This window comes from Stegodyphus dumicola, chromosome 9 (assembly GCF_044657685.1).
Source record: "Stegodyphus dumicola isolate Sdum_Otavi_A_Nest chromosome 9, ASM4465768v1".
NCBI classification, from domain to species: Eukaryota; Metazoa; Arthropoda; class Arachnida; order Araneae; family Eresidae; genus Stegodyphus; species Stegodyphus dumicola.
In genome coordinates, this window is record NC_140776.1 from 107,129,226 (window position 1) to 107,155,874 (window position 26,649).

The 26,649-nt window shown below is 31.7% G+C and overlaps 2 protein-coding genes across 12 annotated transcripts in view; one reads left to right on the plus strand and one right to left on the minus strand.

Moving 5' to 3' along the window:
• The window catches only part of LOC118185894 (procathepsin L-like), a 178,259-nt gene extending 157,799 nt beyond the window's left edge, over positions 1–20,460 (plus strand). Inside the window, exon 9 of the mRNA XM_035355834.2 lies at positions 19,933–20,460. Coding sequence (XP_035211725.1) covers positions 19,933–19,954 — 22 coding nt within the window. The 3' untranslated portion in view covers positions 19,955–20,460. The remainder of the gene's footprint in view (positions 1–19,932) is intronic.
• LOC118185893 (terminal uridylyltransferase 4-like) overlaps positions 1–26,649 on the minus strand; it is a 153,161-nt gene that overhangs the window by 97,151 nt on the left and 29,361 nt on the right. For all 11 annotated transcript variants that reach the window (XR_004757681.2, XM_085823875.1, XM_035355828.2 and 8 more), the window contains exons 6-9: positions 25,253–25,470; positions 20,592–20,720; positions 14,885–15,056; positions 3,686–3,796 (exon numbers count right to left, since the gene is read on the minus strand). Coding sequence is in view for 10 of the 11 variants with exons in the window: in XM_085823875.1 (XP_085680001.1) it covers positions 3,686–3,796; positions 14,885–15,056; positions 20,592–20,720; positions 25,253–25,470 (630 nt within the window). In the remaining variant the exon portion in view is untranslated. The remainder of the gene's footprint in view (positions 1–3,685; positions 3,797–14,884; positions 15,057–20,591; positions 20,721–25,252; positions 25,471–26,649) is intronic.

The window sequence follows — 26,649 nt, forward strand, 5'->3', positions numbered from 1 at the left end:
CTACCTGCCTAAAAGGGGAGAGATACCTTTGTGAAGAATTTTCTAAGGGAAACCAGCTGGTATACATACTACACATGAGAAAAATCATGGAAACGCCCCTGCAAACAGCTCGTTTGCTGGGATTTGAGCCCCGGAGCGAACTACCAGTGTCCAACCACTCGGGCCGTTTGTGGGCCCTTTTGTAACGGAATGCAATAAATTTATTTAAAATTAATGTCAGAAATACCAAGATGTTTCGAAAAGTTGGATGCTTTTTAATATACTTGCAAAATGCCTAAAGAAAAAGAACAAGCCATTAAGAAGAAAGAGTAAATTTTTGCATAAAATTTTTCATTTTTTTAATTAAAATTTTTTTAAGTTTATGATATTTGATTCTTGAAATTTCAAAAATAAAATATTTGAGAAAATATGAATAACATTTTAAGAAATTAAATGTAGGATGATTAAATTGTGTAAAGCAATGGGTACAGTGATAAAACTGTTTTAAAACAAAGTATGCAACTCATCCTAAATTAAAATGTCAGATGTCTCTTATTTATATATCTTTTCTAAATGGAACACTGAAAGGCGTGTTAACTGTGCTTTACTGCATTTTCTCTTTTAAAATATGCAGTTTTCAAATGCATCGTGGTCTGGGCCACAAAGTATTCTTCCGAAAAAAATGCAATTCAAATAAATAAAATCAAATTCTGGAAAATTTATATTAATAAATATACTTAAAATGTGCAGTTTGAATGAATGAATAGGAAATTTTAAAACAATTACCTGAAGAGACAATGCAATACAAATAATTAAAAGTCTAAAAATTACCTAAAATAATAACTATGACTAAAAAATATAGTAAAGAAAACTGTTTGAAAAAAGTAAACGATGCACTTTTTATTTAAACTACACAGTTCGAATCAGTAAATAAAATTTTTAAAATAGTTATTTGAAAGAAAAATGCAATTTAAACAATTAAAATGAAATTCAAAAAAGAAAAAAAAAATTAAAATAATAACAATTATAGTTAAAAAAATAATATAAAGAACATTATTTGAAAGAAAGAACAAAGTAACGTTTTTTACGCTCACATACAATGTAAAAAGGGAAAAGAAAATACGTTGCCATATATTAAGAAGTTTCCCAAGTGAACTGTTCTTAGCACAAACTGAAAGGATAGCGCCAAGATAAATTTTTGAATTTCTTCATAAATTTCCCACCAAATTTTACAAAATTTAATATTCAGGCATAATTTGAGTCGTAGAATCGAAATACGCAAAAAAATTGGCATGTTATTTCAGAAAAGTCCGATTTTGTGGCGAAATACCTACATTAGAGTAATGCTATATATAAATCTAATATATATCCTTAAGTCGCACTTTCGGGACAATGAAAATCGCAGTTTGAATTTCATCAATCGGCCAAGCAGAACGAGAGTTATAGAACTGTCTTTTTTTTTTTCACAGTGTGCATAAGACAATAAGACCTCCCACTAAGATACACCCACCAGATGTATAATTTTTTACTTTAAAAGCTCAAGAACACGCAAACATGTCAGGAAAAAAGGACAAATCTAGAGAGACTTTTGTTAGTTTAAATTTATAAAAAATTTGAGTTTGATTAATACCGTCTGAAGTCTCAATGGATTTGTCAGATGAAACATGTTTGCATGATCTAATTAATCAACTTGGTTGGAGGATTCAAGCACAACAAGTTATGTTTGAAGCTTTGAATAGAGAAGATTAATAGAATACTTCTGTGCTCGTTTTGAAAAGTTTTTTTTTTAAAAAAAAGATAATTTACTTTTTAACTCATATTACAAAGTGTTTCTGGAATTTTGATAATAAATTTCAGATGTTTTTAATGACTTTTTCAAGGTTAAAAACTTCCTTTCTTATTTAAATTCATTTAAAAAGTCAGCAACTTAAAGCACTATTTTTGACTAGCTTGGTCATTTGGTTTTTAAATTCTTTTTTACTATTTTTTAAACTTATGTATATATATATATATATATATATTATCACGCTAATACTAAAATATGATTAGAAAAGTTTATAATTACAATAATAATTAGGTTTAGTTTACAATAATGAGGTTTAATGATAATAATAATAAATTAGATTTTAGAATAAGGTTAAAAATTTTGTTTAATTTTATATTGACATTATGGCCAAAAATATGAATTTGCATCACAACTTTCAGGTTTAACTTTTATCAATTAACAATAAATAGGCTGAAGTGCATTTCAAAAAGGGCACTGTATATGGCATAACACCATATACGTTATTGCTTTCTAAATGGCACTTTACTTCTGTATTGATGTTTTCCTTTCTGTACTTAAGATCTTCTTATACTCCGTGTATGTTATAAAGAAATAAATTTTCTCATTCCCTGGCCTGTGTGAAAAACTTATGTGAAGAGACTGAGAACTCACAGGGAAAATTTTAAAGGTTGGTAGAGACACTACAGCAAACATTTTTATATAGGAATGTATGGCCACAAATGATACATGGAGGCACAAACACAAGAAATAAGATCTGAAAGAAGTTAAACTATTTATTGTTCACAAATGCATCTTTACAGCAATGTTCACAGAAATGGCACCCAACAACAGTAATGCACATGTTTGGCAGTGAACTTCATTGAAGTTCAGACTTGGTGTGTGAAGGTGCAATTGCCCTTTGCTCCCTATTTTCTGACTTGCTGATTTTCTTGCGTTTTAGTCTATGTGTCTTATGTTTGATCAGGTAGCCTGGCTCAGTAAACGTAGGTGGCCAGTGTAACTCTGATTCAAAATCCGGTTACGACCACATGCAGTGCAGATAAGGACCACGTGCTTCTGAAACTCCTTTGCCAATGCTTTGTTTTTCTTCTTTTTTCCCCTTTCTAGGAATTCCGTTCTCCTGATGAGAAGGGACCTTTAGCTGCCCTCAAAATCAATTGAGTGTTTTAATATACTTACGCTAAATACAAGATTGTTATTGCAGTTTTGATAATTACTTTCATATTTATAAAAATTTTCGATGTGATGTGATTCAGTTAAACTTTCCTTTATGATAAAGTTTTTATTAAGCCATTCCAAGCACTTCATCAATCTTAAACTCTACCCAATAGAGATGATGATTTAATATCATATACAGTGCTCTTGAATCAGATACAAAGTAATAGTGTATCAATCATTTTTTACAAATTTAGTGGCTATTGAAAATCTGAAAAAATTTTCAATCAATCTTGAAAATTCGACTACACTCTTCATGGAAATTGAACTAATGCTTTCCAGTTGTTAGCTGGATATGTTAATCAGTGCATCAAAAGAGCACACATGAAGAATGTCATCACTTCTCTGCACCCCTCCCCTCATTACTTAAATGATAACAAAAAGTGGAGGAAAAGAGTGAAAACATTCTGCAGAAAATTTTTCAGAACAGGGGGAGGAGGAATGATGCTTCTAGAAATGAAAATTAGTTTTCATTTTAAAGCAAAGAACAAACAAAAAGTTGCATAATATTACTACAAAATTATAAAAATGTGTTGTTTTTATTCCTGTATAAAGAAAACTAAACGCAAATGATAGAAAACATTTTTAAAAATTATTTTAGCATTACATAACAAATATAAATGAAAATAAATATGTAACTTTCTAAAGTAAGAAAACACTACTCCTCCTATTAAAGCTTAAATTAAAAAATATTTTGCTTCTTACCTTTTGGCGGCACTGAAAAATATTCATAAAATGTGTTGAAGCAATATTTTATAAAATCAGCTACATCAGAACTGGTGACTGAAGCAGCAACATTCTTCCCACTGAAAGGATCTAGAACACACAACAAAGTTTTATATTTTATTTATAAGTATATTTTTTTTATTGCAGATATATTATTTTCTGGTAAGCTGAAAACTAGTGTTCTTTGTCATAAATAATGAAATTTTGCTAAAAGTAAGATCATTTAATATAAGTCGAGAATTTTTAAAGATTTACAAATATATACATGCATATATAAAAAAATTAGATGTTTACATACAAAAAATAATTTCTAACAGAATTTCAAAGCTAAAAATATGGCACAGAAAAGAATTCTAAATAAAATTTCAATGAATGAAATTATGAGGGGAAAGTACAGTTGAGAAATTTGAACTCTGCTGATGTGGATGAAAAGTGCAATGCTATTTATTATACTATCTTGCTTGTAGAAGAACACTGTGTCATCCTGGTTACTGTTCTTGTGGCCTATCCCAGTAGCAGTGGTTCTCCTTATCTTAGTATGACTGTGTGATGTATGGTATGCTGAAATTGTAGCTGCAGTAGTCAAAGACAGGAACAGGAGCAGAAAATCCAGCAGAGTGTACTAGAAAACTAAACCAGCACTACAAAACTACAAATTCAGCACTACAAAATTAACATCGTAAATGCTGTCCAGAACTTGAATGTTTTGAACAGCATTTATGAAGCATATTTAAGCATCGCATGGAAATGCAACCAACTACCTGTCGACCTAATGTAATGGCAAAGTAGGCCTGATATGATGCAGACATTATAGTTTTCAAGTTATCACCACTTAATCTTATCCTGTTTTCTCCTCCACCCCCATTAAGAGATTGACATGCTCTATTCATCTTTATTGTTAAATTTAAGCAAACTATCATTAAAATCTTTCAATCAATTTTATGCAGCATTCTCTTTTGGTGGGCTACTATGTAACCATTCTCAGCATCTCCATAAAACAAATGCAAAATATGTCTTCTGCAGCTTTAAAAAATTTTCTATGTTTTAGTATCACCCACTTCTATTTGAAAATTTTCAGTTAACATGCTGACTATTTTGGATGTATGTTGAATATATAGCAGAAGAGCAAACATCTGCATTTGTATGAATTTTACATTTTACCAAATAGGGTTATAAAAAGAAAAAAAAAAATCATTAGATTTATATATTAAAAATAAGAAATAAAGATAAATTTTAAAAAGGCCTGTAAATGAATTTTTTAAATACATATTAAATAGAATTTTATTGGTAAAATGTAAAAATATTTTTTTAATTTTTTAAAAATATGTTTATGGCAATTTGTTTCTGAACTGACCCCTTCCCTCAAATCACACTAAGTCACATGATTTTGTTAAACTTGTCTTTTTCAGTATCCAGTCACAGGAAAATAATCAATTTATTCAGTACTCACCATTTTGTTGAAAAAAAAAAAGCACTATTTTTAATTCTAGCCATAATCAAATTAAAAATTATGTTACTCCTCCCATCAAAGAACAGTAGTTATTACAACACATTAATATAATGGCACAAAATGAGCTTGAAACAGTAATGGCAGTTTTAATGACATATTTGAAATACATACTTACTAAAAAATGTAATTCTTATTTTCCAAAGTCTTTTACTGCAAGACCCTTATTTTTTATTTTACCTGAAAAAATTTAATGGCAGATTCTTCTCCATTTAGTAACAGCCAAATCATAAAATTTACTTTCATTCTTTCGGGAAAACCTCTCATGGAAAAAGGTCTCTGAATCATAACATAATCAGCTCACAATGTTTGGTATACTTCAAAATACAAGAGTGCTAACTTTGTTATGCTTCATATTTTGATTGCTGCTCCAAGAACGGGAGATTACCAAACTACCAACACAGCCAAATCACTCGATTAAAATAACAGGGCAGTTTTCAGTCACAGGTTCATATTTAATTACTATGGGCAAGATATTAATTTAGTGAGTTTATAAAAGTGATATTCAATAGAATATGATAGCTTTTACAATGCTGAATGAATGTACAAAAATCATCAAACCTATTCTAATTTCATAATAACTGAGAGGCAGCACAGAATTTAGGTCACATTTTTGGTCTTCTACCATATTACGCTGAATCCAAGTTGTTGACTAATATAATCCTAGTTATTAATATTTGAAGTCCTTTAATCTATTTTAGCAACAATACAATATTATTTTAAGTGAAAGACAGAGAAGAAAATATGCAATCTCTATAAACATTTTACATGTTAAAAAAATTACTATTACAAGAGGAAAGAAAAGCCAGAAAATGATAAGCAAGAAAATGTAAATGAATCGGCAGCAGTTTTTTAAAACAAATAATGAAATTTAATAAAATTTCAAATCTGAACATAAAAAAGAACTGATGACATTCATCACTAATGAATGTAAATTGTACATGTGTGTTGTCTATATGTGTATACAAATATGCCTACACACTGAGCCAACAAAAATTCTTATGCAGCCTTTATTTTCCAAACCAATGGTCATAAATATATACTTTCAGTTACAAAACTATCTTAAGGGATGGAAATACTTTATGTTTTGGCATTTTTAAGTTTAATAAATGAATTCTGTGAAAAAATACGAAACCTAACTTTCTAAACAGTTGCTTGGTCTTTATAACTAGCAAAAGTTTCTATTTATTATCAAAAAAGAAATCAAATTTTTGGCCCCTGTACGACCAAAATTGATCACAACTTTTAATTCCAAAATTTGAGATGAGGCTTGCCTCGAGGAGTCAAGTAAAAAATACATTAGAATAATTCAAAGTTGATTTCTCCAATTTAAAGTCATTTAATGATATTCTTACGTGACTTACAAGTGAGTAGTATTCTTTATTTTATGATTTTGTTATAAATTAATAAATAACCAAAAGAAATTAATGCAAGTAACTTCCAAGTTTTCAAAAGTTAAAAAACAAATATGTTCTACTGTTTTCTAGAAAGTGAATTTGGTACTTTTCCGTTTCGCCGGCGCAAATCTCGCCATGCAGACTTTATTGCCGACAACATACAGTATACACATAAACAATGTTAACAAATATTTGTTCTAAGAATTTTTTGAAGGCATAAACATTTTAGTATCGCTTAAAATTTTGTAAAAAGCCAATAAATAAAGACAATAAAATCATAAAAAGACATTAATTTAAGAATTTACTATGCTTTCACGGTTCAACATCCTGATTCGCTGATTCATATCCTGTGAACCAAACGATCTCATCTCATGCAGACTACGCTAGAAATTCTCTTAGTAATTATCTACATTAGTTTCACGTTAAATCTTAATTTGTCATACAAGTTTAAATGCAAAAATTACTTCAATTCATACGAATAGCTTACTCAGAAATTATGTAAAACCGCAGTGCTTTACTTTGCTAGTGCATTCTCTTTAGAATTGATGAGTTTAACCCTTGACTTTGCCTTTTCTATATTTTTGTCTTTGGGTGAGCAGTGTGATTGCATCTTAATTGATTTAATTACCATGAATGGCCTTAGGGCATAAAATTGAACTATCTGGTAAAAATTCTATGTAATTATATGCCAGTGTTGAAAGAAATGATCAATCTGATAAGAAATAGCTGCTACTTGTTTTGAAAATGATGCGTAAACCGTTACCAGTGAGGATATTCCGTTTGTCATCAGTTGTACCATTATTGGCGACTTTATAGCCTGCGCCCGCAAAATGAAAAGCACCCTGAATTTATAAGATTCTCTGAGTAAGATCTGCTTCTTGAAATATTCATACTAAGTAATACCTTTTCATAGTAATGATCATCAATTAATCTCTTAAAATCAGAAAATATTTTTTAAATTAATATTTCATTTACAGGCCCATACAATTGTAAACATTTTGCTATTCAAGTTGTGTACGACCCTTGAATATGATATAAAACTAAACATCTCAATCAATTTTTGAGTACATTCTGATTAGCTGCACTCTTTTCATGGAAAGTCAAAATTCAATGGCAACTAATTTTTCATCAAGCTAAGACGCAAAAGACAACAGCCATTTTAAAAAATGTACTAGAAATTACACAAAAGAGCAAACAAATAAAAAAATTAATAATGCAAACACATTCGTAATAAAATGCCTTATCCCACCCTAATGCACTTCCTAGGTTCACAGCAATCTGTTTTAGCTTCAAAAAATACCACAGACTTACAGAAACTCATACAACTTAGCATTGAGCACACTGTCATTCTACCCATGAACATAGCATCTATTTACGGCTGTCGCTATAATAATGTAGCAAATACAGGGCAGCACGATAGCAACAGGCAGAGATAGAGACACAAGGATGAGAGTAAGGCAGATAAGCGTTGGTGCAGAAGGCAGGCAAAATAGTGGATTTTATGTACTTGTATAGCATTCATGTTATTGCTAGTAAATAATGTTAAAAAGGAGGGTGGGTTATGTAAGAAAATTTATTGAGATAACTAACGGTTGATATGATGAACTGAAGAAAGGTATAAAAGCTGCCTACAATGCACTTAAAAAAATTGGAGATGCACACAAATTTTGTATTGTGCACCTGCTGTTTTCGCATGTACACATTGAACTATTTTTGCTTTAAAAATTAGAGAAGTGAACAAATTTTAATATAATAAAATTTGATCTTTAGATGAAGTACAAATTCATGGAATACGAATTTTGCATTCTCTATTAGGCACAATTCTACTATTAGCACAATGTTACATTTCTAAAGAAATGTTATACTTTCACTTTCAACAGCTGACCAACTTTACAGTCGTAGTACTATTGTTTAGAAGGAAAAGAAATGCACTCAATGGAACTAAAACTAATAGCCATCAAATCTGTAAGTGGAAATCGATGCACCTTTGCCGCATATGTGGGCGTACCTGGGTTGCTGTATAAACACATTTTGGCAACGTTATGGGTTGCCTTTTTTATGACACAGCACATTGTCACAAGAATGTCTTTCAGGGGGCCGAGGATATCAGAAAGTACCAATTTTTATAACCTTACAACTCTTTTATTGTATGGGAATCAAACGTTTTATATTTTATTTTTTATTCTGATTACTGCTTAACAATGTTGTATGTATTTATTTGTTTGTATCTTTAACCATCAAATATATTCCCCATGGGTTATCCAAAAGAATTTAGATTGAAAAGATTCTTTTCTTGTTAGGTAAAGCTGCTCACTCACTAATATTAATCAATATTTTTTAGTAAATAAATTATGCAGTATGAATATATATATATATAAACAGTACAAGAAGAACAATTTTAATTGATGAAGATTTTATTTAAGGAGTAATAATGCTTTCAGTTAATGCTTTCAGTAACTGAACATTGTCGTTTTCTTCAGCTATAACTAATCTAGCTTCTCATTTAGTTGCAGTTAAAAAAGCCTAAAACAGTTTTTATTAAAATAAAATTTACATAAATTACTGTTGTTTTATTTGCTGTGTCATTCTGTCCCAAATACAATGTATAACTGACACTGAAAATAATCACATAAACTTGAAACATTTTGTGTTATACTGGCAAGAATCTTAAGAAATATTTTAAGATTTTTAAAAGTACATTTCTATCTGTAAAATAAGTTATATACCATGTCCATGAAATCGCTCAGGCGAACTTTATATACAGTTCCAGAAAAAAAAGAAAAAAAAAATGTTTCAAATCACGCAAATACTCACGTTTTAGCAATTTTAAATTTAAGAAATCAATCGTACAAGAATTACAAAATCTGTTTTTTATAAATAGAAAAACAAGGGATAGTCCCTATCTGTACTGAGTTAAAGCTTGTCCCCTACCTGTGTTGAGTTAAAGCTTATGCTCAATATTAAAAATTAAACACAAACTGTTTGACTCCAGCATGATAAAAATTGACAGAGATATTTAATTTTTAGTTTCATATAACTCAAGAGTCGAACACAAATTTGAGAGAAAAATATTTACAACTGTATGTAATTAAAAATATCTATTTAGAAATCACTCATGTTTTTATGTTGGTAGGTCAAATGACAAACATTAATATGCAAATTATAATGAAATGCATCATAAATTTTTCAGGCTCTTATCCATAAGAATCTTACAGAATTTTTTGCTCTAGGAATAGTAGCAGATTTTCAGTGTACGTAGTAAACTCATAACACTATTTGCATGAATTTAAAAATGAAAAATATTTTTATCACCTTAATCAATTTTATAACTTCTTAAACTTCTACAACAATCATTAAATTATGAATGTTTAACTGCATGAGAATATTAATATGTATTTTTAGGAACTGAAAACTTTTCAATTATTTGAATGTAAATGCTTTTAACATACCACATGTAACAAAATTATAAATTAAAGAATGTTACACACTAGTAAATTACAAAAGAATATCACTGAATGACATTGCAGGAAAAACAATTAATTTTGAACTATTCTAATTTATTTTTTAACCACCTCACTCCTCCAGAAAAGTCAGTATTGATATACAAAAGTCCCAAATATTGAAATTAACTACTTCAATCAATTTTCTTCATATTGGAGTCAATCTTTCTGTGTTTTATCTTTGAGTGGTGGTGGTGGAAAGTTTTGGTGCATAACTGAGCGATTATGATGCGCCAAGCATAAAGTTATAAATATAAATGTGGAAATAAATTATCCTCAGAAACAATTCCAAAATCACACAAAAGTATATCTATGGGGGGGACAGTGTAACTGGGTGACATAATTGAATATAAAACAAAAGGAAGGATGTAAAAGGACAGAAATGGTAGAAATTTGAGAGCAAAGTTTTATTCTCTTGTGGGAAACACTTTTCTGAAGTTGGTATCTGTTAAAAGACCAAATGCAGTTAAAATTTAAATGTGATAATACATTTTGATAGCCTTTAAAAACCTAAAGGTATTAAAAATGGGGTTGCTTCCCAATTAAATCTATCAATGTAAGATTTGTTTTATGAAACAGTAGTAACCTAAGAGGATTAAAAAGAGGTCAAATAATTAAAATATGTTCAATGGATAAAAAAGAACTGCATGAACTGCATATAGGTTCATTTCCTCCATTCATTAAATACTGACGAGTTAATCTTGAATGACCAATACGGAGGCAAGTTAAGAGGACTTCCTCCTCATGATTTCTATTCAATTCCCAACACTGCACCCTGGCTTTTACACATGTCAATTTATTGTTCACTTGAGACTCCCATAACTTATGCTATTTATCTAACATGCTGCTTTTGATGACCTTCTGAATACCTCTAATGGGAATAGACTGGTGTACACTTTCAACAGGTGACTTAACTGCAATATCAGCTAATTTCTTCCCCTTGATTTCAACGTGTCCATGTACCCAGCAGTAAATCCCGATCCTTCAAACTTTGATCTAGCTTAGTTTCTTCCCAAACTATAGGGTTGTTGTTATTATAGAAGGTTTTCATTGACATCAGGGCACTTTTGAAATCTGTATAGATGATGTATTTCTTGCAGTGTTGTCTAGAAATATATGTTAGAGCATCATAGATGGCAAATATTTCTGAGGAAAAAACACAAAAGGCTTCAGGCAGCCCAAAGCTTTTTGTAGTATCACAGCACACAAATGTCGAACCAACTTAATTGTTGGACTTAATCACAGAGACTTGTTTTTCCGATGCTGACTCTTAGTTAAGTGTGAAAGCAGATGTCTCGGAAGGTCAAGGTCTTCATCTGTTTACATTTCTGACAGCACATATGCTGTCAAATGAGCTGTTGCTTGGATTTCTGGATTTTGATTGGTTTTGTATTACTTTTTGTTTTTTCTTTGTAGTTCTATGCTTAAGCAGATCCGGTTTTTTTACAGCTTCTCTTTTGTATGTTTGAATATCCCTTTGATTTTTTTTTTATAGTTTTTTCAGGTTGAAGAGTAGATAATGTTCGAGTTCCAACTGATCGAAAAAAAGTCTTGAAGACATTGGCATACGAAACGTTGGGCTGAGGTTGAGAACTATCAACTATCTTCTTTCTTTATGCGTAGGATATGTTTCTGGTGAGATTTATGTTCTGCACTTCTTTCTCCCTTTCCATTTTTTACAAGATCTAGAATATGCCCGGTGCTCTCCCTGACAGTTGATGCAAAGTGGTGTTTCACTGTCATAGCCTTTACTGTCATGTCCCACTTCTGAGCATCTGGCACACGTAAGATTGCTATGACAAGATAATTTAGAATGCCCATTGGAAACAACACATTGGATTCAGTATGCATGGTCACAATGGGCAATTTAGATATCCTGCTTTGATAGATTTGGGAAGAATCGGAGTGTTAAATGTTAGTATAACATGTCTCATGTTTACAAGTTGTTCATATCGGCGTATCTGAATTCTTCGCACTCAGCACACATCTCGGTTTTTCAGTTCAGCAATCATTTCATCCTCTATCACAGTTATTAAGTCTGATTCTGAAATGACACCATGTTGGAAATTTAATGTCTGGTGAGGGTAGACTTTTATATGTGTGCTTCCTAGGCTTAAGTGCAACTGCCTGTTTGGGGGATGTGGTTTCTATAAGTATATCACCAGATCTAAGCTTCTTGATGTTCTTTGGTTTGCTTATCCCTGTAAGTATGCATTTGTTTACCAAAAAAGGTGACATTTTCAGCAATTCGTCATTTAGGTTATTCATAACCAGGAATCTAGTTTTCAGTACATCTTAATTCAGGATTAATAGAAGTTTCCTTCTGCGCATTATTGATTAAATCTATTAATTTAAAACAGAAAAGGCTTCAGGCAGCCCAAAGCTTTTTGTAGTACTACCACACACAAATGTCGACCCAACTTGATTGCTGGATTCAATCACAGAGACTTATTTTTACGATGCTGACTCTTAGTTAAGCATGGAAGCAGATGTTTAGGAAGGTTAAGGCCTTCATCTGTTTCTTCATTGTTTCAGCGGTTCCACTGTCTGTGAGAGGAAGTATATTTTCACATTGACCTGATGATTTATTAATTATCATAATATGCGGTTGGTTGGTTTGAAAAATACAATTATTTGAAGTAGTCATAATATAGAAAGATAACAGTTATTTCGGACATAACTGTACCACAATCAGCCATTGAGTCCAACATGGGGATGCAAATACCTGCACCAAAGCTAGTCATGTCTATACGCTCACAGAGCATCCCTGGAAGAGACCTCTACCCTTAATGAGGTTTCCAGCAGATGCTCTGATTGCTTAACCCCAAGCCAAAAGCAATCTTGACCACCCGACTGATCCATATAGGGCCAGTATATACTACCCATTTAAACTGAAGCAGAGGCCAGAGCAATGTGTTGGTGATTGTACCAGGACCCTCCTTTCCAGCCTTATGGGTCTCCATGCACGGCAAGCATGCAGGAAGTTTACTCTCAGTTAGAAGCTGAAACAAAGGAGTGTAAGAGTTTTCTCACCTGCAGCCCCAACCTCCGAGAAGGAAATCACAATGGGAGAAAAGGAAAAAGGAAAAAGCAGAAGCAAAGAAAAGGAAAGTAAGACAGATTACTGGGGCTAATGGGATGTGACAAAAATCTCACCAAGAAGATGAGCCTCTGAAGGCCTCAATAACGTGAGCCTCCGAGTGGTTTTATCATTAAGTATAAAACTGTCTTAAAAACAGAGACCATATTAAAAATTAAATGCCAAAATTTTTACATTAATTCTGTATATTTAAAAATGCCAAGATATAAATATTTGCATCACTTAAAACATCTAGAAAAATGTTGTATATGGTGCAAATATTCATTCCTGTATTACATATTATGTTAACTATTCTAATAAATATTATTAATAAATAAAATATACATAAATATTAAGTTTACATTAAACAATCACGAAAATAAAAGCCACATAAAGACTTTTCTAGACTTAGTATAATATATAAAATAATAAATATATTTAACAAAATGTAAACACCAACCCTGCAGAAATTCTACTGACAATCATTTACCAATATCTACGATACAAAAAAAAAAAAGTTGGACAGCATGTTAAACTCAAGATATACATATGAAATATATACAGTCAAAAGTCGTTAATCCGGATACCCATAATCTGGACCTCAAAGCTACAAACTTTCTGCGCATACGTCAACGCAAGTATTACGTGCATGTGTAAACGCCTATGCACATGCACGTAATACTTTTACGCATGTGTATATGCGTGTGCGCATGTGCATAATACATTTACGCATGTGCGTTTTATGTATAACGGATGGTATAAGCTAAGCTAAAATTATCTAATTATCTATTTCAGTTAATGTTGCAGATTGCATTGTTCCTTAATCTTTGAATTGGATCTAGCTTATTATTTTTTGCAGACTGTTAGGGCACTTTTATAAAAGTAAGCTTGAACTTTCGATTATATTAAACAGAATTTCCGATGCTGGAGCTGCCAAAGGATCTACTAAGCAAAAGTATGTTTCGATGTCCATCAAACAAAAAGTGGAATTGCTGCAAAAAATGGATAAAGGCATAACCTTTGTTTCTTTAAGCATTCCGAAATCTGTTTATCAATTTCACGCTGCTGTGCGGGGGGAAAGGGGGGGACATCATGGTGTGCAATGAATTGGAAGTTGATCTGTCAGCACTATCCCTATCTTCAGGGTAAATGTTTTAATTTTATTTGGCTTATAATTCCTTACTACATTTCATCTCGATGTACTCCGTCTTTCATATGATTTAAATCAAATTCCTTGTCATTATAATTTGCTTCCAATAGTGAAGAAAGTGACACAGAGGTTATTGAAAACGAAAAAATTTCGATTGACAAATTAGTCGGTATTCTCGACACAGCAATTATAGGACTTCAACAGTAGAACTTTGTAACTGAATATGAAATTATGTCTGTTTATAGAATTAAAGAGAAAGTATTATCACATAAAACGAAGCAACTTAAACAACTTATATTGAAAGAAATGTTTAATAAAGTAAACAAATAAATATTAAGCTTTTTTTTTAATTTTGATACCCTTTAGACCATAATTGTTCTTTATTTCATAAATTACAGTTTCATATTTTTAATTTTATAATTTCTGCATGCCATCTTACCAGATTTAAACTGATGATCTATAATCCGGAAAAATTGATAATCCAGAATTGCCGAAGTCCCGACGAGTCCGAATTAAAGACTTTTGACTGTATTTGATTAAATTACCTTCAATAGCAATCAGTGGGGATTTCCAAGATTTAGAACTCTTCAAGACAGGGTGTTTATCAACAATTGACACATTATATGCTTCCCAATTAAATGTTCTGTAATAATTTAAGAATTCTAACCATAATTCACCAACTGAAGAAGTATTTGAGTTCTCCTGACATCTCGGACCCTGAAAAAAATAGACACTTCTTAATATATATACAAAACTGTTTACTGAGAAACTCGGATTTTATTACAATTATTAATAAATTAAAAAGTAACTATTAATAGATTACAAGTATTCTTTAGAGCTTACCTTTTAATCACATCTAAAAAAACAGTCTTATGATAATATACTTTAGAACAGAGATTATATTTTCATAAATGTGATTTTTCATAACCGGAAAAGCAGAAAAATAAAGGAGGGAAAGTCTTACTTTGCAAATAGGAAGTGTTCTTATACTGGAATCAAATTCAAACTTTAAACTTTTTATAGGAGTTACTTCAAATGCGATAAAACTTATGACCTGATAAAAAGTACAGAATCAACTATAATAGACTCAAAATGACCATCAAATGATATGAAAATGTTTCCATAATGAAAGCGTTCCCATCACAAAATGACCATCACCTTGCAAAGTCATTAAATTATTTTAACCAGGAGATGTGAAGAAATGAGCAATGTCCGTGACTCGAACCTGCACCTCTCGAATACACACTATGCATGCTCTCATTACACCACGAAGACATGCAGGAAAGAGGAAGAAAATACCTTACAACTTGATATAAAAATAATCTCGTACTAGCAAGCATTCCAGCTAGCCTTAAATGATCCAGACTTCGGAAAAAAGTGATTAAACAATGAATGCAATTATAAATTTGATTTTATAAATGGAATTATAAATCTGACCTTAAACATGCAATAATAAATTGGATTTCAAAATGCAATTTGACATCATCATACATTTACAAAACAATGCTGATAAGAGAAAATACAATGTAGCAAACAATTTCCTTTCATATTCACATAAGATTTGATTTTAACATCCAATCTCACACCATAGAAAATTTAAAACTTTCTTTATGCCAAGAACATATTATGCAGTAATAAAAAAACCTCTGTGTATGCTATCATAAATAAGAAATACTTTTAATATGACTATAGTGTGATGGAGCAATATATTTTCGTAAGATTTCAAATTTAGTCAAAAAAGCAAATTCAGAAACTTCAAATGTATAACTTCACTACAAACTTAAATGCACTTGTGTAAATGCAAATGTACATCAGAAAATGTCTGCCTAGCAATGAAATTCATATGAGCAACCATAAATCTGACCTCAAACTAACAAAAACATAAAAAACTCTCTATAATGTATAGGCTAAGCAATAAAAAAATTACTGGCATTTTCAGAAAATAATATTAAACTAAACTTTGTAAAACTTCACTGTTTTGTGGTTTTTTTATGGGAAAAATAAAATCTAGCCAAGAATGAAAGTAGACAGGGTGATTATAATTAAAGTTGCGATTTCAAAACGCTCTAACTTTAAAACTACCTGTCAAAAGGACTTGATATTTTACTAGAACAATCGTGGGGCAATGGAATTTTGTTTGGTGAAGAAAAGAAAATAGTTCCAAAATGTATCGATAGATGGTGTTGTCAGGGTTCACATGGCTGTTGTGGAGATATGCACATTCCTAAGACTTGACACAGACATAGCTGTGATAAAAATGCAGAACGCATAATGCTTTACATGAATGCTTCATCATGACTTACAAAGAAGGATCATGCTCTGCTCGTGAAACTTTTCTATCAGAACGGTGACTCTGCATTAACAGCTATCAGGAAGTTCTGAACATTAAAAGGCATAAAATCTGGCCCCATGAGCACTTACGGCTTGTGGAAAATTAGATAAATTCAAAGAGACCGGTTTATTTGATGTGAAATGAGGTAGAGGACGAAAGCCAGTTACGGTGGCGGCAGCGGAAGATGAAGCCACAATGTTACAAGAATAAATGAACAGTGATGCAAGAATCAGCAGTGCACGGAGAATTGGACGAATGTTGGATATTCCTATTTGCACGGTGTGTAATGTTCTATGGAACATCTTGCACTGTTATCAGTGCAAGATAATTTGTGTGCAGAAGTTGCTACTTGCTGACCTGGAAACAAGTGAATCGTTTGCACAATGATTTCTTGCCCAGATGGAAGTGGACCATCTCTAGCCAGATGGCTAGAGAACATTCTGTGGTCCGGTGAAGCCCATTTCCATTTTGCAAGGTTCTGGAAATACTCAAAATTGCAGGATATCACTGATCAAGAAACTGTTCCCGCTACAGCCATTACCTCTGCAGTCTTAAAAAGATCACTGTATGGTGCCAAATAATGATAGCGTTTGCCATTGGTCCGTTCTTCTATGAGACCACACTTGCGAGTCTCGTTAACAGCATCGTTTTTGTCAAGCATATGATGAACTTTTGCTTAACCATGTCCTTCCGGCAATTCAGCAGCATACGTGTGTGGATTGCACAATATTCATGCAAGATGGTGCTCCTCCGGACATTGCTACTTGTCTAAAGTAGCTGCTGATCGCTCATAACGTCATAAGCCACTATTTTCCAACAGGGTGGCTGCCACGTTCGCCCGACTAAACCCGTGCAATTTTTAGCTTTCGGAATACCTAAAGAATGTTGTTTATAGTGGGTGGATTGGGAATCTGGCCTACTTGAAGGCAAGCATCAAGCACCACATTATAATCACCTTGAACATTAACTAAATGATATTATAAAAATTGTGAAAGGAAAGGAAAATAATTATTTTATGATGTGAAAATATTTTATAAACCTTCTTTCTTTTCACATATAATGGCAATAACATTTAACACCAGCAATTTGGTGCACATTTCACTACTATTAAACTGGTTAAAGTACATTAATATACATGCCATAAAAAAATTTAAATGAACATAATGTTACGTCAGAAGTCTCTGAACTTTTTACCTTGTGAACCGCACTACCGCTTTCATGATTCTTCGAGAGCCAAGACTTAGTTATTTCACCATCCCATGCTGATGTAATTATGATAAATAGGATATACGGTACAAAGCCTGTAGGGACTTTGGCAATTCCGGATTAAGGTTTTTTCCGGATTATAGATCATCAATTTAAATCTGGTAAGATGGCATGCAGAAATTATACAATTAAAAATATGAAAACGTAATGTATGAAATAAAGAGCAATTATGATCTAAAGGTTATCAAAATTTAAAAAAAAAAAAAAAAAAAAGCTTAATATTTATTTGTTTACTTTATTAAACATTTCTTTCAATGCAAGTTGTTTAAGATGCTTCCACAAAAAATTCGAAAAGTTCCTTTTTCTTGTGTCATCCAATGCCACACTCCTCGCATAATTTTGAGACGGATATGCCTTTATCCATTTTTTGCAGCAATCCCACTTTTTGTTTGATGGACATCGAAACACGGTTTCGCTTTATAGATCCTTTGGCAGCTCCAGAATTAGAAACTCTTTTTGACATAATCGAAAGTTCAAGCTTAATTTTTATAAAATTGCTCTAACAGTCTGCAAAAAATAATAAGCTGAATTCAATTAGAAGATTAAGGAACAGCGCAATCTGCAACATTAACTGAAATGCCTTAGAATCAGTACAGATAATTTTAGCCTAGCTTACACCGTCCGTTATACATTAAACGTGCATGTGTAAACTCAATATGCACATATGCAAAGCATACCAAAAAAAATTTTTGGCTCATTGAGGTCCAGATTATAGATCATTCTGGATAATGGACATCTGGATTATGGATTTTGTACTGTATATGTTTTTAAACAAGGCAATAAGATTTTTGCAATTGGATCTGTATGGTTATAATAACACAAACAGACTTGTTTTTTAGACTTTCATGAAGTTTCACTTAACAAATTTTTTAAAACTGTTTAAACACTTGCACAAATATTTATCGCCCAGAATATCAGAGATTTCTTTAGTTTGCAATGCAACTTTTCTTTTAAGCTGATCTAGCTCCCTAATCGTAGCAATTTATCAGTTCATATTGTTTATGTTTTGATCAGGTGTAAACTTTCATCCATTCGTTTTTTTAGGCAAGTTTTGTGTGAAAACACCATATACTCTAAAACACAAACCATATACTAGAATTAAATAAATTATAACATGTAGTACAAATATTAAGATTTACACAAAATTGCTCCTGAAAATTTATACGAACAAACCTAGAATATTACTATGAAAGCAGGTAAAAATAGCACACGAAACCTTCACTCTCATAAAAAGTACGATTACACATTTTTAATAGAGAGCTATAGTACTTCACTCATTGTAGATTTAAAAATGGTTGTATAATGTTTATAATACGCTTTGTAAAGAACTTGCATGAGAGTTAATGTATTTATACAAGTAGATTGGCTGTTGTATAAAATAGTTAATGTGTATGTGATCATGATTATTTTAAATTTTATAAAATTATTTTAAAAAAAAAACCTTTGGGCCATAGTTTAGAGACATCCATTTTACATGATAAAGCTTTCACACAGCATCTTTACTGAAGTTAAATTTCCTAGAAAAGCAAGTTCAAGGATTACAGAGACAAACATTTGCACACATTCACATAAAAATGCATAGTTATTCAAACAAAGTAGTGAATGACATTTTAGCAGCACAGAAAAGGATCAGATGAATGCACATATTATGAACTGGATGCTAGATTAAGAATAAAGAATTCTGCTTTTTTCCCTATTGTTTGATAATGCTTTTGGTTTGCAAATTTTTATCATTACTATTAAATAAAAGACCTTGTGTCATAGTATAACGACACATGTATACAATAACACAGCAGGGTTTAATTCTGAATGATGCAATTCAGCTTTATTATACACATTACTATTCTTAGGATACAAAGGGGAAATAAAATTAACTCTCTGAGGATTATGTGTTTGGGCCTGAAACTTCAGTGTTCATCAAAATGTCATGAATAAATATTATTTTCTTGATTATAGTTCCAAAATAACCCTCTCACTTCTTTTCTTTCTATATAGGTCCAAACCAAAAAGCAGATAGGTCGAGAGCTGGTACATATTTTCATGTGTAAGGAATGAAAAAGCCATCCTTCTATATGAAATTTTATACGTATAACCCCGAGAGGTTTAAAAGAAGATTAAGGAGGCTATCCAAAAGATAATTTTATCACAACTTACAACTGTATCGTACCTATTGTTTATTTTATCACATGCATGTAAGCTTTCTTTAACTTTAGAATGGAACTTAGGCAATTTGATGTAAAAATGGAATTTTCTCTCTTCGCGAAAGGTATTAAAACTAACAAATAACACCAAAATATATAATGCATAAGAAAATTTAAAAAGACTTCCACTTTGGCAAAATGTAATGTACAAGCAACCGTTAAAGCAACCTTGACTTCAGAATAGAATTCCTTCCTTTTGGAAAAAAAATTTTAATGAAATGTAACAGTTCTTTATTAAAAACTGTATTTGCTTGAATTACATCATTCTGCAATTGCACAACATTACTCCAAAAATGCAAGTTTGTTCTGCTAATAGTACTTTATTTTTACATTGTATTTTTTTTTTTAAAATTTTTGTGAACTTCCATTGTTGTAGATGCACATTATCAAAAGCTTTTAGCTTTAGTTTTTCAAAAGGGGCAAAAAATGCAAATTAATATAATAAATACTCACCCAGCTAGTTATAGAAATATCTATTATGGGTAGAAGCGGTTTCTCAAGCTGCTGCAAAAAGTGCACCACCATCAAATTAAATGCCACTGGAGGAAGTCTCCCATCTTCAGTTTCATGTATTGAGCACACCTAAATTAACATGAAATCAAGATAAAAATAGCATTCATTATAACAGAAGAATAAAATTACGATTTCACCTTTTTATTGTCATCATTCATTTATTTTAAGTACACTTAGACCGTTACATAGCTAAAAATTTTGATCAGCGAAATTAAAATATCTCAATTTCTTTATTAAAAATATCAAAATATACACTTTATCATATGGACCATATAAACTACAGACCTAATACACTTTGTTTTCTGGTTATTTATTTTATTTGAATGACTCAATTCAGAACAATCTCTAAAAGAAATAAAAATTTTATTTCAGAACAAAACAAATAAAATGACTTTCATTCCTATGCAACCTAACATGAACTCTGTACTTCTGCAAATAACAAATGAAATAAATCTCCTCACACTAATTATCAAACCTAAAATAATGGCAACCACATTTGAAGTTTTAAAAGTTTAAATAATATACCGAATACCATCATAAAAATATTCACTTCTTATAATACAGAACAAATGCAATATACCATAAATTTATAGACATAATTTTCATGCAAATAACTTGAAACAGTATTCCAAAATATAATTTTAAAAAGCACTGCACCCATGAAAAGTATTATTTCTAGTTAGCAGCTTCCTAATAACACCATGTAAGTATCTAATGTTTATCAGAATTACCTTAATTTGACTGATTTGCCAATGCAGGCCAATCAGTTTTCTACCCACGCAAATTTCAAAGCAAAAGAATATAAATTCTCTATGATCTTTTTAACAAACTATCTGAATTACACCACGAAATTTACTTAAAGTATTATTATAAATATACATTAATATATATATATTTTTTATTTTGCTTATAGTTACAGAATTGTTAATAATATATATATAATTGTTATATATTAATTAGATACAAAATTATAGTTCTATAATTATATTATTGTTTTATAGTCATATAATTGTTGTAGTTATATTATATAACTGTTATAGTGCTTTTATATCAGAATGTTATAACCCTTTATAATTTGTGAACAGTTGTAGTTGTAAAGAAGAATTTAGATTTTGAAGTTCTGCAAATTTGGACACAAATTTAAGGAAATCTGACAATGATCTCTCAAAAGTTTCTTTAATCTTTGACTTCTCAGCTTTTTACAGCAAAATAGAATACAAGTACAATAATAAAAATAGACTATTTAAAAGATGCACATTCTGAAAAATATATCATTTAATTCAGCAACTTTTTAGGAAAACTATATATATTACTTGAAAATTAATAAACGCTTTTTTTTTTTGTCCTTATTCTTTATGAAATAATTTTTGTTGGCTGACTCAACTTGATTGCATTAGGAGCATGTAAAATATACACATAACAATTTTTTAACTTCCTATGTTAATACAGCAAAAATTTTTAAAACAAAAGTGCAGCTAGAAACAATTATCTACCCACTCATAAAAAATTGAATAATTAACATACAAGGTTATTATAAAAGATTCATCAGGTTTTAAAGTAGTGGTAAAAATGGAAAATTTTTTTAAAAAATGAGTGTCATATAACATGTAATAAAATTTTTCAACTTTTGTCTGATAGTATAATGTTTAATATGTATTTTTGTCATTAGATGATACATGTCAAGCAATACTCCAATTCCATCCACTATTGTCTTTGCTGACGATCACCAAAGCAACTATAATGCAATTTTGGAGTTCCTCTAATTTTGCAGCACTAAAGCTATGTGAACATTGTCTTTTAACAGACACCAAAATTAAAATATCATTAGGTATAAACCTGCAAGGTAACCACCTTAAACCATCTTCTCCATGTCCACCAAAACAGCATAGCGGCTCATCACTCAGGTAGTAATGTACATCACAATGCAAATGTGATGGAGACCCATTTTGCATTCAGAATTTGAAAATTTCTGAACCTTCTTTTATTTGAAAAAATAATCCCAACATTAAGCTAAAACACACACTTCCATTTCTAATGAAAAAATGCTCATACATTTGGATTTATAAAGTGGGATGGTAGATGCTTAAGGTAGGTAAATCCTATTTCTATTCATCAAACATACAGCAATTTTCTATTTCTCCTAACTAGATGGCAGCAGAGGCAGCATAGCTGAACTGAATGCATAATTTTCAGAATTTAGGAGGGACAGTGCAAACAAAACTTGGAATTTAAGAAGGGAAGAATCACATATGTTGTTCCAGGTGGTAAACATTCTCATGCTGGCACTGTCCAGACATTGGGAGAGATTATAACACTATACATGAAATGTTGCATTGTCACTGAATACTGGGCTGGCAGCAAAAGTGTTGCCTTGCAATCCTTGCTGCACGTGATAATAAAATTGGTACCTCTTGATTAATCATCTGCTCTAAATGCTACAACAACTGTAAACTGTATGGTTTCAGCTGTAACTGCCATTACAAAATCTTTCAAATTACTGGCTGTAGAATATTAAATTCATAGCCAGCCCTTGACTGGCTGATTTCTGTGAGCTACACATGGAAAACTAATTTTACCCACTGTTTATTTAAAAACATGAGGCCATCCAGGATTCTTACACCTTTGCATAGGTAGCCGTACTGATATTGCAGAATGCTTTGGCATTTTGATGAACTTGTCATATACACTCACTTCTTAAAGTTAAGTATGGAGAGGAAAATGCTAATTTCCGGAAGCCAATCAGAATTGAAGAGGATGCAATTCACTGTAGATGTAGATGGAAGTATGCAAATATGTTAGGCAACAGCTAATCGCACTTTCATGTCAAGAAATATGAAAAAAAAGCAGTCTTATAAGAAGCCAGCTTTATGAAGTGTTACAGAAGTTGATTGTAAGTGCTGATAGAACGTGTTTAAAGCTTTCGTACAATTTGTTTTCAAGACACACGTGTTTCTATGACTTCCAGAAGACGAATGGAAGATTCTGAGCGCTGGCATGCTGTGGGACGCATTGAAGCAGGACAGTCGATCACAGATGTTGCTCTTTTCTTCAGCGTTCATCATTCTGTAATTTCACATTTATGGAAACAATTCCAAACCATACAGACAGTTGTCCGAAGGCCCGTAGCTGGTCCCCCAAGGGTTACAACCCCCGCGGAAGATCGATATATTGCTATTGTAGCCAAGTGGAATCGCAGAGCGACCTCCACAAGTGTGACATCTATGGTTACAGCATCTATTGGTAAGGCGATATCTGCAGCTATTGTATGCCGAAGATTACATATGAGTGGACTGTATGCCCGGGTACCTCGAGTTTGTATTCCTCTATCCTTCCAATCAAAGGGGGCATGATTACAGTGGTGCCGGGAACATGTCAATTGGAATGTGTCTGACTGGAGCAATGTCATGTTTACTGATGAGTCAAGAATTGCTCTGCAGCCAGATGACAAGCGTATAAGGATATGGCATGAACAACGAACACGCAATCAGTCCCAAAACATCACCGAACATCATACATTCTGAGGTGGAAGCATTATGGTGTGGGCAGGGATTTCATAAGGATATCGCATCGACCTGCACATCTTTAAACGGGGTTCTTTGACGGCTATTCGGTATCGAGATGAAGTCCTAGAACCCACTGTGAGACTGTACACTGCAGCAGTTGGCCCTACTTTTATTTTAATGGACATGTCCCCATAGAGATGACATCGTCAATGACTACCTGGGGAGTGAAGGGATTGCAGGTATGGCGTGGCCAGCATATTCACCCTACCTTAATCCCGTTGAAACTCTTTGGGATGCTCTCGGCCATGCTGTATCTTCATTTTCCCTACATCCAGCCACTCTTATTGAGCTGGAAACTGCTCTACAAGAAGAATGGCGATTGCTTAATTCTGCAGTGGTTGACCACCTAATTGAAAACATGGTCACAAGGTGTAAACTTTGTATACAGATTGGGGGGGGAGATCGCATACCCTATTAATGTCCTCTTTTTTTCATTTTATCCTGTTTATTTTCACTTTATACATAATTTTGTTTAAGGCTCCAGTATGTCATTATCTGATAACTTACAAAAATTTAATATTGTTTTTATTTCTGTATACAATTGTTGATTTTGTTTTATGCATAAATATATATGCTACTTTCCTGCCGAATTTTGTGTCAATCAAAGCAGCATTTGTTGACTTTTTTGCATTTTACATCTTCGTGCTTAACTTTTGGAAGTGAGTATATAATAACAATAGATAAACTCTCAGCATATTCTAAAACATTAAAATATTTTCTGCTGTAAATTCAGTATGAAAATAGAACTCATATCTGCTGCACAATGTGCCACCAGAAAGTCTGCATTCACACGTTTAAAAATTTTAAACATTATCTTATGTTAATATTAAAAACAAGTGTAATCCATGCGTTTGTATTCACAAGATATCAAAACCAAATTAATTGTTTGTAACAACTTTGAAAAACCTGATGTAGTTTGCATATTTCAATTTTACTTATTTAGAAACGTTATTATTTCATTCACAGAGGTCTGAAAAACCAATTAGATAATTTATTCTTTAACTGAAACCACTCTTAAATAATTTAAGTTTTACTAACCTCTGCCCAAATTCTTGCAGCAATAAACAATGTTTTAATTCTGTGGTCAAAGGAACATAGTGCTTTCAGAAAGCCTGACATTTTATGAACATTCTCCGTATACTTTCCTAAGTACATCACTTCACAGGTTACACGTGTGTATGGTTCTATGAAACAAATCTTTGACTTTTTTACAGACATCACCCCGTCAAAAGGTAGTACATCATACTTTGCTAATTCTGTTAAAAAAAGCAAAATATAACTTCGGAATGATAAAACCTATACTTCAATATACAGTTATCCTTGACTTGCAACAACTAATGTTTACTATGATGAAACACTAAGATTAAAAATAGCCATCATATATATATGTTACCGTGAAAGACCGAAATTGGAGAATGTCAACTTTCACCAAATACATCGGTGAAAGATCGAATATTGCATTACATTCTTATACATTCGGACCCTCACCGGTGTACGTCGACAATCACAGATATGCTCTGGTGTAGGTCGAAAAGAGAGGAGTATATGTACACGCTGTCATTGCAAAAGAAAGTGTTCCACAAATAAATACAGTTGTAAAAGCAAGGGCCTCTTCTGCAATTCAAAGTGTCATAATAGTTTAAGTTGTTGCAATAAATAAACATTTGAATCATGTAATTTAGTAAGTTTTTAACTTCTATTATTTTCCTTTCTCATTTTGAATGTACTGTGTGTTTTAATTTTAGTTTAAGTCTTATGTTCTTAAATTCTTATTTTAAGTCTCAAGTGCATTTTTTCGCGACTGAATTACGGAGAAAATATAATATTCTTATATGTTCAACGTTCACCATGGTGAATGTCGACATTTACCGGTGTAAGTCAGAAATAAGAGTATTTGGAAAATATTTCAGACATACACCAAGCGACTATGTGAATGCTGACATTCACCAGTGAAAGTCGACATTCTCTAGATTTCGGTGTTTCACCGTAACATATATATATATATATATATATATATATACATACAGTGTTTCTATATAAGTAAAGCAATATGACCATTGAAATAAATCTACTCCTACAACATATACTATGTGACATTTGCCAATATTAATCATTTTTCATTATTTACTTATTGTGGTAACTAGTAGAACATTTTGAAGAGGTAAAATGGTTTCAAAAAGAAACAACGCAGTTATTGTATATCTCCATAGATACCACAAGCAAATAATGAAAAATATACATATCAGTAAACATGAAAACTAAACATCATTCACAAAGAGAATAGAGTACACTTTTTAAGCACAGCAGCAAAACGTTACCGAACAAAGCCCCTTAGCCACTGCTTAGACCCAATCACTTGTTATTTTTCAGTCTTTGGTGTGTCAGTAGCATATTCTTCCGAGTTTATTAACTATAAAAACAGAGTATGCAGTCTA